Source organism: Spea bombifrons, chromosome 6 (genome assembly GCF_027358695.1).
Source record: "Spea bombifrons isolate aSpeBom1 chromosome 6, aSpeBom1.2.pri, whole genome shotgun sequence".
NCBI classification, from domain to species: Eukaryota; Metazoa; Chordata; class Amphibia; order Anura; family Pelobatidae; genus Spea; species Spea bombifrons.
This window is the reverse complement of record NC_071092.1, coordinates 10,717,409-10,731,262: the sequence shown is the minus strand read 5'-3', so window position 1 is coordinate 10,731,262 and position 13,854 is coordinate 10,717,409. Positions and strand designations below refer to the sequence as shown.

General features: G+C 39.3%; 1 protein-coding gene across 1 annotated transcript in view; it reads right to left on the bottom strand.

Annotated features, from left to right (window-relative positions):
* Positions 1 to 1,376: 1,376 nt before the first annotated feature.
* Positions 1,377 to 13,854, bottom strand: part of DOCK3 (dedicator of cytokinesis 3) — a 93,529-nt gene continuing 81,051 nt past the window's right edge. Inside the window, exons 47-54 of the mRNA XM_053469472.1 lie at positions 12,381 to 12,496; positions 11,327 to 11,450; positions 10,980 to 11,127; positions 10,144 to 10,259; positions 8,700 to 8,787; positions 7,155 to 7,274; positions 6,348 to 6,430; positions 1,377 to 2,366 (exon numbers count right to left, since the gene is read on the bottom strand). Of these exons, the coding sequence (XP_053325447.1) occupies positions 1,941 to 2,366; positions 6,348 to 6,430; positions 7,155 to 7,274; positions 8,700 to 8,787; positions 10,144 to 10,259; positions 10,980 to 11,127; positions 11,327 to 11,450; positions 12,381 to 12,496 (1,221 nt within the window). The 3' untranslated portion in view covers positions 1,377 to 1,940. The remainder of the gene's footprint in view (positions 2,367 to 6,347; positions 6,431 to 7,154; positions 7,275 to 8,699; positions 8,788 to 10,143; positions 10,260 to 10,979; positions 11,128 to 11,326; positions 11,451 to 12,380; positions 12,497 to 13,854) is intronic.

The following is a 13,854-nucleotide window of genomic DNA, read 5'->3' as shown; positions in this document are numbered from 1 at the left end:
CATTGTTAAATTCTTGGGTTCTAGATTCATTCCAAAGCGTTGCCAACACACAGCGACCCTGTCTTAATACCCCTATCATGTGTCACATTCTCCTTGATGATGGAGTTGTACAGAAAGCTTCTGCATCAAAGGGACCCCAGAATAAGGTATATCCAGCAAAGGAGGGCCAAGGAGAGATTTCTCCACCCTTTCAGACAGACTGATAGACACTCGTACAAACATAAGCAGCCAGATTCCTCCATGGTGATAGACTTTATTTTCATATAACAACCATCTGAAGGAAAGAAAAAAACAACAGAAACATTGAATCGTATTTACACCGAAACCGGACCCAGTGTGCGAGGAACATGCGGACACCGTATATACAAACACACACCCTGCAGGAAGCTGATCATTAGGGACACAACACAGCACCACCAGAGGAGGACTTAGAATATGAACGCACATAACGAGGGGCTGCTCCCTCCGTCTGATGGTGACAGGGTCTGATGGAGGTCTAAGCTTCCTATGTTAGCCTTACAGACAAATAGTTGACACCCGGGTTTGGAGGGGAGTCACGTAGCGGTGACAGGGTGCACACAATGTTCTCAAAGTCCAGGGCAGGAGATACAAAGCGGTAATAACAACAGGTATAATCATCCACGGTGAGATCTGGTTCGGGAGGAGGAGTAGTTTGCAACTTAGGTTGGAATGAAGATATGCCTCTTTAGGATGAATTTAAGATCTGACAACATGTATCGCACTCATCCTAAAATAGGGAGACAAATAGATTTCTCTAAATATATGTACACTTTGAGGACTCATTCATCTTACCCTTTAACACCCAGGCATCCAAGATGTACCTTTCATGCTCTTAAAAGAAAATGATTGGTAAAATAACAATTAACTCCTACAAGGTGGTTTCATATTACCTCTTTTGTGTCTGTGAGAGTAATTAAATGTTCGCGTAGCAGATGTATGGAATACTCTTTATCAGGCTAGGAGAAACAATACTTTTTTACACCTGTTAAAGGTGCTGTTCTACTTAGACAGTATACAGCAATGGCACTCCCAAGTACGCTAAGCATTTAAACCTTAGAAGATCTGAAACTTGATTCTTTTCTCTGTGGGTTTAATCATAAAATCTTTTAAGAAGCTCTTTTTTTCGGTTTCTTTGGCCAAAAAACCTATTTGTGCCTGCTTTTGTGCCACATTGGCAAATGATCCTAGCAAAAATTATGAATGAGACAAACTTTTACATGATTCAATAATTACTGGGAAGTATTTGGACATTAAATAGTTTCTAATGCTGTATTTAGTTATGAAAATGTTAAATTCAGCTGAGTAGGTGGAAGAGCATATTAAAGAGCACTTCCGGAGCATTATATATTATTATATATCATTATATATCATTATATATCAGTGAAGCTACCGGGGGCACAGCAGGAAGTAAAGAGTGAAACGGAAAGTAGTCTTCTTTAGGCTAATGGAAACATCAATGTAACTTCAAATAACTCTAAAACCTTCATACACAGGACACGGCTACAAAGTCCTCTTTTTTTGTGCAGGAGAAATATATATTTTAACCATAATTTCTTTTTAATTCAGAGGTGATCGTCTTAGCTCATAAATCACAAGCACATACCTCTGATATCCTAGTGTAAGGATATATATATTCTACCCTCATCCCTCCTAACACACATTACTCGGGGCATGCAGTTCTTGGCTTTTCTTAATACACACCACCCATCTCATTTTGTTTCATAGATGGTACAAGCATGTATTGCTCACACCATCTATCACCAAGTCACACGTAAATGCAGACATCATAACCTTTCGTCTTCTCACAATCCAAACACTGTGGACATACGTCTCCCGATTCATCCTGATAAACAGACATGCAAACATATCTTTTATGTTTTCCTCCTGTTGTCCCCTTTGCTCCTCCAAAGTGACCCTGCCTAAGGTTTGCCTATGTTGTGCTCCCACCCAACCCTTGCTGGCTGTTCCTTGCCCCCAGGGCAGTTTCGTCTGGGCTTCTGTAACCGTTCGTGATCTACACCACCATCCTCCTGCTCGCCACTTGGAGAACGAGGTGGTGTGACCCCGCTGGGTGCTGAGTGACTGCGGCAGGGCTGAAGCTTTGAGGCCTCCAGGCCATTGGGGTCCGAGAGGCTGTACCGCACAGGAGGGTAGTGTTGAAAGCCTCTGCATTGTTCTTCATCAGGTCGGTGGTCTGGAGTGGACCCAGGGTCTGGACATCCAGAGAAGTTGCCATCGCTCAGGGAAGAGACACCACTACTAGCACTGCCCGAAAGTGGAGAGTTACTGCCATCTAAACACGACTGTGGGCTAGTGGGGGAGGCTGGGATGGTATGTAGAGGACTCTGCAAAGAAAGGAATAAATATATATATATAATGTACATGTAAACATATGAAAGACAAGATGAACTGGTGTAACTAGTCGCATCCTTATTTAACAATTAGTCTATAAGATGGGGTACTTTGAGTATTAGATGTCATTTTGTTTTCTATCAGTTGTGAATTTTATCAGCCCCTCACTTTTTCATATTCCTTATAAAGAAGAGAGATGTCCCGTGGATCTTTGCCTGACTTCTGCACTTGGATTAGTAATATCTGCACTGATGAACAGTTGTCTGGGACCTCTTGGGTGCCCCTTCTTAATTATGGATATCAGGTGTAATTGTACAAGCATCACCTTATTTCAATACCTTTTTTTATTTGAGACTGAACGAATATACAATCAGAGTGCCGCAGAATCACTGAAATACTTCAATAAAACATAAAACCGTTACAGTGTAATGTATTCATCATATAAAAAATAAATATGCATTATTAGTAATATGGTTTAATGTTTTATGGAAGTATTTCAGTGATTCTACACCACTCTGATTGTACAGGGCTGCGTAGAATTTTATGCTGGGTTACGTCCGCGTCTTTCCTTATTAAAGCGCACATGACAAATCTGGGCAAATTATACACGTGTTCAAAAATAACACATAGTACTTTTTTTCAGATAGGTTGTAGACAAAAAATATTGAAGCTCCCATGTGGGTCATGCTAAATTTTGTGGGGTAAAAACATCAGTCTGCTATTAAAAATCTTATTCGGAATCACTATTTTTATTCAGGCGTGTTTCTAGCATTTTTAAATTATTAGTTGTATTTGTGTTTTGGGTGATTCTGTACTGAGCCGTCGTTCTGGTGTAAATGGTGTACTGGAAGTTGTTGCGTTCATCCAGCTATTTAAGAGCCCTTACAGTACTTATTTAATCAGGTGGCACAAAGGAACACATGCCTGGCCAGATCCATTCCACTAGTCAGGACAACCAAAGAACCTTTGCATGTACGGTAAACCCTTATCATTGACTACTATTTATAAAAATGGCTTGTTTGTCAGCACATGGCCCCTCCCTTATACAAATACCTACTGTATATATATATATATATATATATATATATATATATATATATATATATATACACATATACTTACATGTCATAAACATCCAGTGGTACGATAAAAACACCAATTTAAGGTCAGAAAATATAAGGATAAGGGAGATCCATGTACATAAGGAACACAACATATAGCCTTAAGGAGTCTCTATATTAATGTTGGGCAAGACCATCGGAGTCTTGGTCTTATCATTCTCTATTTACTGAGTTACACTAAGATCATTCCAATCACTGATGCCCCTGACATGGGTACTGTAATCTTCATTTACCCTTAAAGGTGCTGTTCCACTTACGGTGCCTCATAAAATATCACCAGAGCTGCATCATAGATACATGGAATTTGATGGCAGATAAGACCCATTCAGCCCATTTAGTCTGCACATTTTCCTGATGTAAAGACTCAGATCTTAATCAGGCCTTGATCTAGTCCTAGATTCACAATAGATTTATGTCTACCCAGCGTGATAGTAAATGTAGTAAAAAAAAAAATCTGTATTTATACCTGTACTTTTCTCCTAGATGTTCCCTGTCACTTACAAACTGCACTAAACACTTTATTGAGATACTGTACAGTAAAACAGTACATTATTTTAACACAGTAGTAGATCATAATTAAGGTATTTAGAAAAAAATGTGGGAAAACCCTCTAGATGGAACAGCACCTTTAATATAAACTCTGCGGTGATATTAGGAGCTTCCAAATCTCTACCGAGTTCAGATGAGCCCTGCAGAGGAGGAGACCCTGAGCGCCCAACGTTTAATCCTAAACTGTTTCTAGTGAACGTTTCTTGTTTTTTTCTTTTTTTTTTTTTTGTTTTATGTATATTCAACAGACCCTTGAGAGAGTGGTGCTGGTTATAACATAAAGATAGCCAGTAAAGGTGAATGGAAGAGAAATGGGGTAAAGTAATGCAATGTGTATGGCGTGATACACACATGACATCATATGGCTTACATGGAATCCTATACAAATTTGACCTGGACTGTTTTGGGAAAAGGATACTAAGCTTACAAGACACACCAATATCAAGGAGCTTTAAATATTGTCTTATCTTCTTTCAGTGACCATGTTTCAGCAGGGTCAGATTTTTCCGGGGTCCTTTTGCATATAGCACAGCAGACATGAAGCATCCTCTTATGACCTTCGCTTTATCAAACTATATTCAAGTAGAGCATTCCATGTTCCCCAAGTACAGTGGCCTCAACGGTTTTTATGAATGCTGGAAACCCCAAACAGTGATGACAGCCATTAACCAATCAGTGCCTGCCTGATGTCACATGACAATCAAGAGTTCCTTCCAAAACTACAAATGAGGCCAAATTTTATGCAAGCACCCTGTAGGTTATCTTAATACCCACACTAGCCCCAGCCTGTAGCTTGTATACAGGCAAATAACAGACCCGTCTTACAGTTATACTTTGTAATTTAACCAAATAACAAGGTTTTGGACAGACCCACATAATTACAATTTCATGAACAAGAAAAACAACAGCGTGAAACATCACTCGGCATCCCAAGAATTCAGAATGGCCTAAAAGATAAAGGATCCAGTGCATCTTAAGGGTATGGGGCCAGTAGATGCAATGTTACCTACATAAAACTGAAGCAACTCCAGGGTTACCTCTCCAAACCTTAACTGCATAGCAAATTCAAATGGGAAATTACAAAAATTCTGGAAAAAGTAAATATAATCCAAAATGCGGTTACGAATTTATTTTGGGTTTTGTGATGGTTCCATTTTGACTGTATGGCAGTCAATTTGTTGGTGCTGAACAGTGGTATCTATTGAAAAAGTGATGACTTTATTAATTTTAATATATCTAGAGACCAGCCATTGACTGGAGACCTACATTTCTCATGGCTCTTAACCAAATAAAAGACGTATGTTCTCCAGTATATGGTCACAATTGATGTATTGCTGTCAGCCACCGCGCTATTTCAGTAAATTAAAAAGAGATTACAAAGAGATTTATTCATACACGTAATGACTAAGGATCTGTAAATGAAGACAAAGCTATATGACATTTTTTTGCCAACACGATTGATCACTGGGATCAGAAAAAAAGGAAAAATGAATGCACAGGAACCATGGAAACGAGGATCTAAAGTGTGCCATTGGAGATGCAGACTTTCCCTTACCCCCCATTAGGACTGGCTATATAGCTACCTTCATAATGACAGGTGTTCAGGCATTTTACGAGTTATTAATACATAACAATTCAAAGTAGTCTTATCGCCATAGCAATCAATGGAATGTTCCTGCAGATTAGGCCATTCCATTGGTTCCTGCGGTGATAATGATATCTCCTCTTACGTCTCCCATGCAGTGGATATTTATAGGAAAATCCATTTACCGCGGATGCACAATTTTCAAGCACTGCAAACAGGCCAGGACTTCTGGCCTGAACACAGGTATTCTATAAAATGTTTCATTGCGATACCTACTGTATGCTTAAACTGGGATATTCCAAAAGGATGGCCTGCACATGTGCAGCATATCCAGAGAAACCAACCATATGCTGAGCTGGTGATTTTGATTTCATTCGCAGCCAATCATTGATGGTTGCCGTGGGCATCTTCCAATCAGATCTGGCTACTTCTACAAAAATGATCTCAATGTCTTGCGCAGCCTCCACCCTAAAGAAAGCCCTTGTGCTCTCGGTCGCAGTTATGTGAATGTTTATATTGATACATAGTTGTTTGGTATGTTTTATATTTGTTTAAGTCACAATTAAACAAACATGTCTAAGTAAACCGTCCAGGTCAAATTTGAAGATCCTCTCTTTATATTTGGCTATTATTCATGAGGACAAAGGTATTTATGAATATGGACTTCACAGTGAAATACAGATATATAGACACTGTACACGGGGCACATAGTAAGATACCTTGCGCAGGGATCTTGTGGGTAGCGCTGGAGTAGCCTCCCCCACAGAGGGATGAAAAGCATCAAAGTGCAGAGAGTAATGACCTTTAGAGTGAAAGAAATATATCAGCACCCCAGTGTTTCCACCGCTATTACCATCCCAAGCCCAACAATCTACGCTGATCTACGATTCCACCGATTGCTACAGCAACAGGACTAAATGTCAAAGCCAACCCAAGAATCACTTTTCATGCATAACCCTCATTCTCTGTGTCTTTTTGCTGTGTCCTATGACGTGGACATTGTGGTACTTGATCAGCAGAATGTATTTTCACTATTCTTCGTAACACTTTCCATGTAGAAAATATTTCTCTATTTTCTGTACACATGTAGGCCTCTATATCATGTCTAGTTTAAGCATCAGAACATTGCTACTCATTATTTTCAGTCTAATACTGGAAGCATCGATTCCCAATTTCCCATCTTCAAATGCCTATACCAATTACTCGTTTCCGTTCTTGTATTATATGTTCTTTTAAGATACAAAGAGCCATCTTCACATTGAGCAAGACAGGGCCGTTATATTTCATGTTTAAGGGTGGTGAAGTAATGGCTTTATATCATGTCATTGTCTGTAAAGTAATCAGTTGATAGATTACCGAATGGTCTGGTCCAAACTTGGCCGGGCTGTTGTGAGGTCCTGACACAACCCAATAATGGTCTTTTGTGGGGTTTCGAAGACTGCTCTTAAAGACTTTGCTATCTCTATCATTCATCATACATCTATAGCCATTGCCTCATTTACTACCTATTCCTCTTAGGTACATACCTTGTGTCAAGCCCCTGGAGGTCCCTGTTGGGGTGAGGACACTTCCAACATGAGATGTCAAGAAAGGAAAAGATTCTCTGGTCCCACTATCCAGACTCCAACTGCTAGGGGCGGCAAGCACTGACATGGCAAAGGAGAGTCAGACAGCAACAGTACGGATTAAAGGAGTATCAGGAAGACAAAGAGAGAGAGATTAAGTAGAAGTGGCAAAGAAAGGAAGTATTAGAGATTCGAAAAGAGACAGCAAAGAGCGTTAGAGAGAGTGCAAAGAAACATCAAAAGCAAGGAAAAGTCAGATTTATAGCATTGCAGAACTGGAGATACCGAAAGGAAGAGTGAAAGAGTCATAAGGAAGAGAGGCTGGTTTATAGAAACAGACATCAATGTAATATCAGAGACATCCCAGCATGCTTTTTTAAATTCCCCTTTAAAGGTGCTGTTCTACCTGCTGTAACTAAACATTTTATGAACTAAGTGCAGCATTAGAAACATGGGGCCAGATTCAATGATCTGTAGATTGGGGTCACCCGTGGTGAAGGAGAATGGTCTTCCAATGTGCATTTCCAGTGCCAGGCACCACTACTTGCTTGGGATTATGATATGGAATTAAGCTATACAATGTTTCTTTTTTGTCTTGTTCATTGACTGTCTTTTGCATTTACTAACACCTTTATGTTGAATTATTTTGATTTTGATGTTAATCCGCGTTTAACTTGTGTCTCTTTTTTTTTTTTTTGAATGGAGTCCTTAACATTTAAAATGACTCCACTTACACCAAAAAATTAGAAATATCCGTTATGAATTCCAATTGTGTCTGTTCTACATATATTTACAGCTAGCTTAACATAATTGTTCAGTAACTTTGATCTTAAATGGCTGCATAGAGGTTTGCATTGATCTGCTCAGGCGTGCTGTGATTCCCAATTCAGAACAGTCAAGCTCGCTAAATAATCATGTAAAATTGTCATTTGAAGCAAACCCCCCCAAATCACTAATAGGCTGTTGCCATAGAAACTGAAAAAAGCTTCTTAAAAGTTTCTGTGCTGCTTTTTCTGTAAACCTTCACAACTCGGAATACAATGACAAATGTAAGGGTTATTTTTTCAGCATGTTAAAGAGGTCGAGTCATATTTTGTCGCAGTAGAACAGCATCTTTAAACCCATATCCTTATAAGCTCCGCAACTGATGTCTATAACCCTCCAACTTCTGTCCATGATTTATAAAACCAGATCCATGTCTTTTTTTGAGTAAAAGATTCACTCTAAAGGGTTGGTGGAATTTATAACTTGCCCCAGGGCCAATTATTGCTCATATAGCATCTCTTTTGGGCAAAGATAAATCTTGAGTACTGAAGTGAAGACAGACCTATCCTCGTAACTCTTCCTATATTTCAATATAACTGCTAATGTATTCCATATAATTTTATCCCACAATGTCGATAGTTTGTCTGTTTGATTCACATGAACCTCCTTTAACTCTTCCAAATGGTTCTTATAGCTATTCCCATTGTTTTGTCACAGTGCAAGATGGCGTGCAGTTTTCACCTTTCTCTGCTACAGATAGGTTGGGGTCACTGCATGGCTTACATGGGCCGAGGACCTGCTGGAACAGTGCGCGAGGGTACACACATCGCTGCAAGACCACCAGGGAGAGAGAGAAACAGAAAGAGGGGATCAAGGAAGTGAAAGTGCCACTGGGGAAAAAAGCAAGAAAAAAGGGAATGAGGGGTCAGGAACGTGAGATAGGAAGAGAAGCAGGGAGAAGAGAAAGATGGGATGAAGAAAGTGACATTACTCAGCGGGAGGTGATGAAAAAAGATAAAGGGTCAGGAAAGAGTAGGAGAGAAAAGGAAATAGATGGTGGTGGAACAGTAATGTTAAGATGAAGAAAGGTGAGAGAGAAGAGATGAAAAACAACAGGGTGCAAGGAAAGTCAGAGTGGGGTGAAAAAAGAAAGATCAAGAAAGTAATGTTAAGAAAATGGAAGGACAAGATATGTGGCAAGAAAAATGGCACAGGGAAAGAAGGAGGGAGAGAAGACAGAAGGGTGAGAAAAAAATAAATAAAATGAAAAGGTATCAGGATAAAGCGAGTGAGAAACAGGGGAGTGGGGCTCAGATAAGAGGCGTAGGGAGAGAAAACATAAAGAACCAGGAAAGTGACACAGAAAGAATACGTGGGAGAAGAGACTAAGGGGATTGTGAAGCATGTTTGAAATAAAAACATGGAGGTTGAGCAGAAAAGGGAGTAAGATAATAGTAAGATAATAGTAAGATAATAGTAATATAATAGTAAGATAATAGTGAGATAATAGTAAGATAATAGTAAGATAATAGGTAGAAGCAGTACAACATAGAAAGGTAACGCAGGCTGCCAGGAGGTAACAGACTATAACGCTCAGTACATGTATGTGCCGCCAATAATGTACACGCTCCATACATCACATGGCTAATTTTATATTTTAATGGAATATATGTCACGTAACACACTTCCACATTTTTTTTTATTAGTTTTTGGGTAATTCCCACTACAGTTTTTGTAAAAAGTGTTTTGTTAGAGCTATCAACAGGGCCGTATTTGGACATATTTGCCGTGTACAAGGCAAAAAGTGTTAAATGGCCAAAGTATGTCAGCAACCATGTTAAATCATAACTACCATACTTATTTCCATGTATTGACTGCTATGGGAAAATCCAAAAACATGATGATTAAGCATGACAAATGTAAAAGTAAAGGGCTTACTTAGAAGAATGTGACCCACAACAAAAACGTTGTGAACATCTTAAGGGGGAGTCTTAAGAACACTTAAGGGTATTTTACTTTTAATAAACTGTTGCAAAAATGGCCTTTTGAGCAATTTATCTGATGGGGTGGTGTCATTATCTCATAAACCAGAATAACATACAGGCTCACCCACAAGCACAACATTAACCACAGACACAATGACATATACACACAATATCGTGAATATAATATCACATCACAATACCTGGCTGCTGTCTGTGCCGGTTTGGTACATAGCACTGCTTGGTCTATCCCTTGGAGATGGAAGCAGCATCACCATATCTCGGGTGTGACGGTACTTATCAGGAAGAGATGGAGAACCTGAGTAGAAACAAAATAACCATCTGTGACCCATGCAAACCTCGAAACATGTTCTCTCCATTACCTCCACGTCTAAACCCACATACTTCCATACTTCCTTGAGGAAAATGCTCAGTACTCTGAAAGCATCTGGTAGGGAACATGGTCACCAGAAGCTGAACTTCAAGAAAAACTAAATAACTACGAGTTGGCTACTTCTGCTCTAAGCCATTCCTGCTCTGGCACATTCTGGCATCTTACATTCATTTCCTTCTCTGTACAAAACCTGCCCCAACGGTGGAAATAGCAATTATATCATACAGATATCCCAGGCACAGCAATTCTTCTGAAAGGTGCTGTTCCACCTACTCAGCAGAATTTAACACTTTTGTAATTAACTGCAGTATTTGAAGCACCTACTCTAGTACTGTTCAATGTTCAAACTGCTATTGTCCTTTAATCTTGTAACATCTATCTATCTATCTATCTATCTATCTATCTATCTATCTATCTATCTATCTATCTGTATCTATCTGTCTGTCTATCTGTCTGTCTATCTATATCTATCTATCTATCTATCTATCTATCTATCTATCTATCTATCTATCTATCTATCTATCTATCTATCTATCTATCTATCTATAATCTTCTCTATGTTGTGAAGACAGGTGTTTAGACATTATGTTAGAGCACTTCTCGCCCAACAAGTAACAAGGTCCTAAGCCAAGCACCGCTCCCCACCTCGTGTACTTGACGGAGCAGAATTAATAAGTTGGGAAGGCGCAGAATGGGTGGAGCTCAGGCTGGAGGAGGAGGGGCTTGTGTAAGATGAGGACAATGCAGAAACATTAGTGATGGATCCAGCATGGAGAGAGTGTGGTAGCAGCATCTGGAAGACAAGACGAAGTTATCAGAGGATTTTTGAATCGGTGAGACCAACCTGAAAATGGAGCCAACTATAGTTATATAAATATAAGGGCATATCAAAAGTTGGAAAACCACAGACCTTAGGTGATCACCATAGAGGGCGCATATAATCATGTATTAAACTAAAACAGATGATTATCTTACATATAGGCCATAACTACCTGCATGGAGTAGGGGTCTTCTGTCTCGCTGTCTCCAGCGGTGGGAGTGGTGCCGGTGTCACTAGACGCATGTGATGAGAGAGAGGAAGAGGAATGCCGTACGGAGCTCAGGACCACCAGGGGACTGTGGGCAGAATACGTGGACAGTCACACTCATAGGTTAGTGCAAATGATCACTAGCATGTGTGCTGATAGCAGGTTGTGATTGTAAATTATTATCAAAGAAGATTATTAAGCTACCATTTATTACTAGCAGATAATATCAGGTGATTGGAGACCTTGCCCCATTGTGACCACAAACTTTTTCTAATTTTTGTCTGCTAATAGTCCTCACTGTATATTGTGGATTTCCATTCTACTTCACTCAACAATGGTAACAGGATCAGGGACCATTTAACATTCGTATACTATATATGAGATATGTGATATACCGGTAGTACTTATCTTCTATTTCTAACTGAATTAGTATGCATTACTAAATTATTTCATCCAGGAAATTCTTTGGAGGACTTTAGATGATGGCAAAGGGGATTACTAGATCAACACATTCTCCCCCTTGGAAAAAACTTTCTGCTAGGCTGAACGCATGCTCCGCAAGAATATTCTAAACATTTTGTTTTCACTAAACGTCCCTACTTCATGCTGCACATCTTTAACGTGAGCATCTTAATAGTGTCCTTCAAACTAGGCCTGTCAATATAAAAACTAAAAAGATAAACTCAAAAAACATAGAAAAGTATGATTGGCTGCCATTCAGAAAAAAAACAGTGACTGCAGCAACATAGTAATTAAAAGGTTGAAGAAAAGACACAAGTCCATCCAGTTCAACCTCATTTGTGATCCAGAAGAAGGCACAACCCCCCCCCCCCACATTGAAACGATCTCCAATTGTGCCTCAAAGGGGAAAAAATCCTTCGGAATCTGCTTTCTCACTGGGTCATCAAACTATTAAAATGTTAACAAAGCATTATTTTACCATGACCTAATTATTGTATGGTCTTTGTTTTAGTAACACAGAGCCTACTGAGTCAGATGTATGAACTGTACATGGTACCTGTGTCTGTGGAGTAGTCGCAAGCTGTCCGTGCTCACGGGTCCATGAGATAACAGAATGTTACTTCGAGGAATGGGAGGGCAAGAGCTATTTAACTTCTCCAAGGTAGGGAATTCCTGAGAGGCAGAGGATTTTAGGTTATAATCCATATACCAATGTTTCCAAACATGCTGTGGGTGATGGCTGAGCTTATGCAGAAGCACAGGCTGGGAGGATGAAAATGCACTAAATGAATGATGTAGAACAACCAACACAACCAGGCTCATGCATGAAAGTTATTCTAGTGCAGCATTTCAAAATGGTCTTGTCAATATAGCAACCAAAGCAATAAGCATTCAACGGGTTGATATCTAAATTGACTATTTAAATGAACTATATGTACCAAGCAGTATTGGTGAAAAATATCAAATGTGAAGGAAGCGGCAGAAACATTCCGTTGGAGAGTGCTTCCATTAGAATGTTAATTATAAATCTGGCTTTTTAGGGCAGGTTAGGGGTCATATAAAAACCCATCAAGACTGATAGATATTGATCACGTAATATTCATACTTACTATATAAACTGATTTTTAGCCATGTTTTAATATCAAGACAGAATTTGATGGCAAAAGAAGAACCATTTGGCATGTCTACTGTGTCTATTCATTTCTGTAGAATCCTCAAAGCTTATTGGATCTTGTCTTATTATTAGGATAGCATTATGCCAATCCCGTTTAAACCTTTACATTACTTCTTATAACATGTAACAATTAATAACATGTGTTGGAGATGGATATAAACTGGTACTGGGCAGGGCTGCGCTCAAGGTGGGGAGGAGGAGGTGGTTTTAAGTCCATTCACTTCAGTTTCTTTTGGAGCCAGAAATAAAGTGGTGACCTAGCCACATGCCTTAATCTTATGGGAAATCTGGCTCTGAGATACAAATCACAAAATCCAAAAGGAATAAAAGCTAGAATTTACAATGTAAAGATGTTAGTGTCCTATAACCTGTTTTTCTGTACCTAGCAGCTCTTAACTTTCCCCTAAACCGGACATATCCATGATGACCAATCTCCAAATGAGTGCCTGTTATTGAATATAACCTTTGCCGATACACAGAGCCAGATATCCCACTTGGCGAAGCAGATAAACAACCAGCTGCCGATCATCTAAAGCACAATAGACTGATTACAGGAGGTATAAACTAAACAAAAGACCCCTCGCCAAAAAAATGCTCTCGGTCCCAACAATAAAACTACAAGGGCAACGATAGCAACTAGAGGGTTTAGGTCGACGTTATCTTGTAAACCTGATAATCTCCAATCCCAATGCTGAACGGCATACAAAAAGGGAAAAAGTTATTCTGAACAGGTTCTCAAAATTAAAAAATGGATGAAACAGTCAGCTTTAACCCTACACAAATGAGCATAAATTAGAGTAAAAAAGATTAACATGTCATGCAACTTAACATATAAAGCAGGGATGTGGATCTAGGA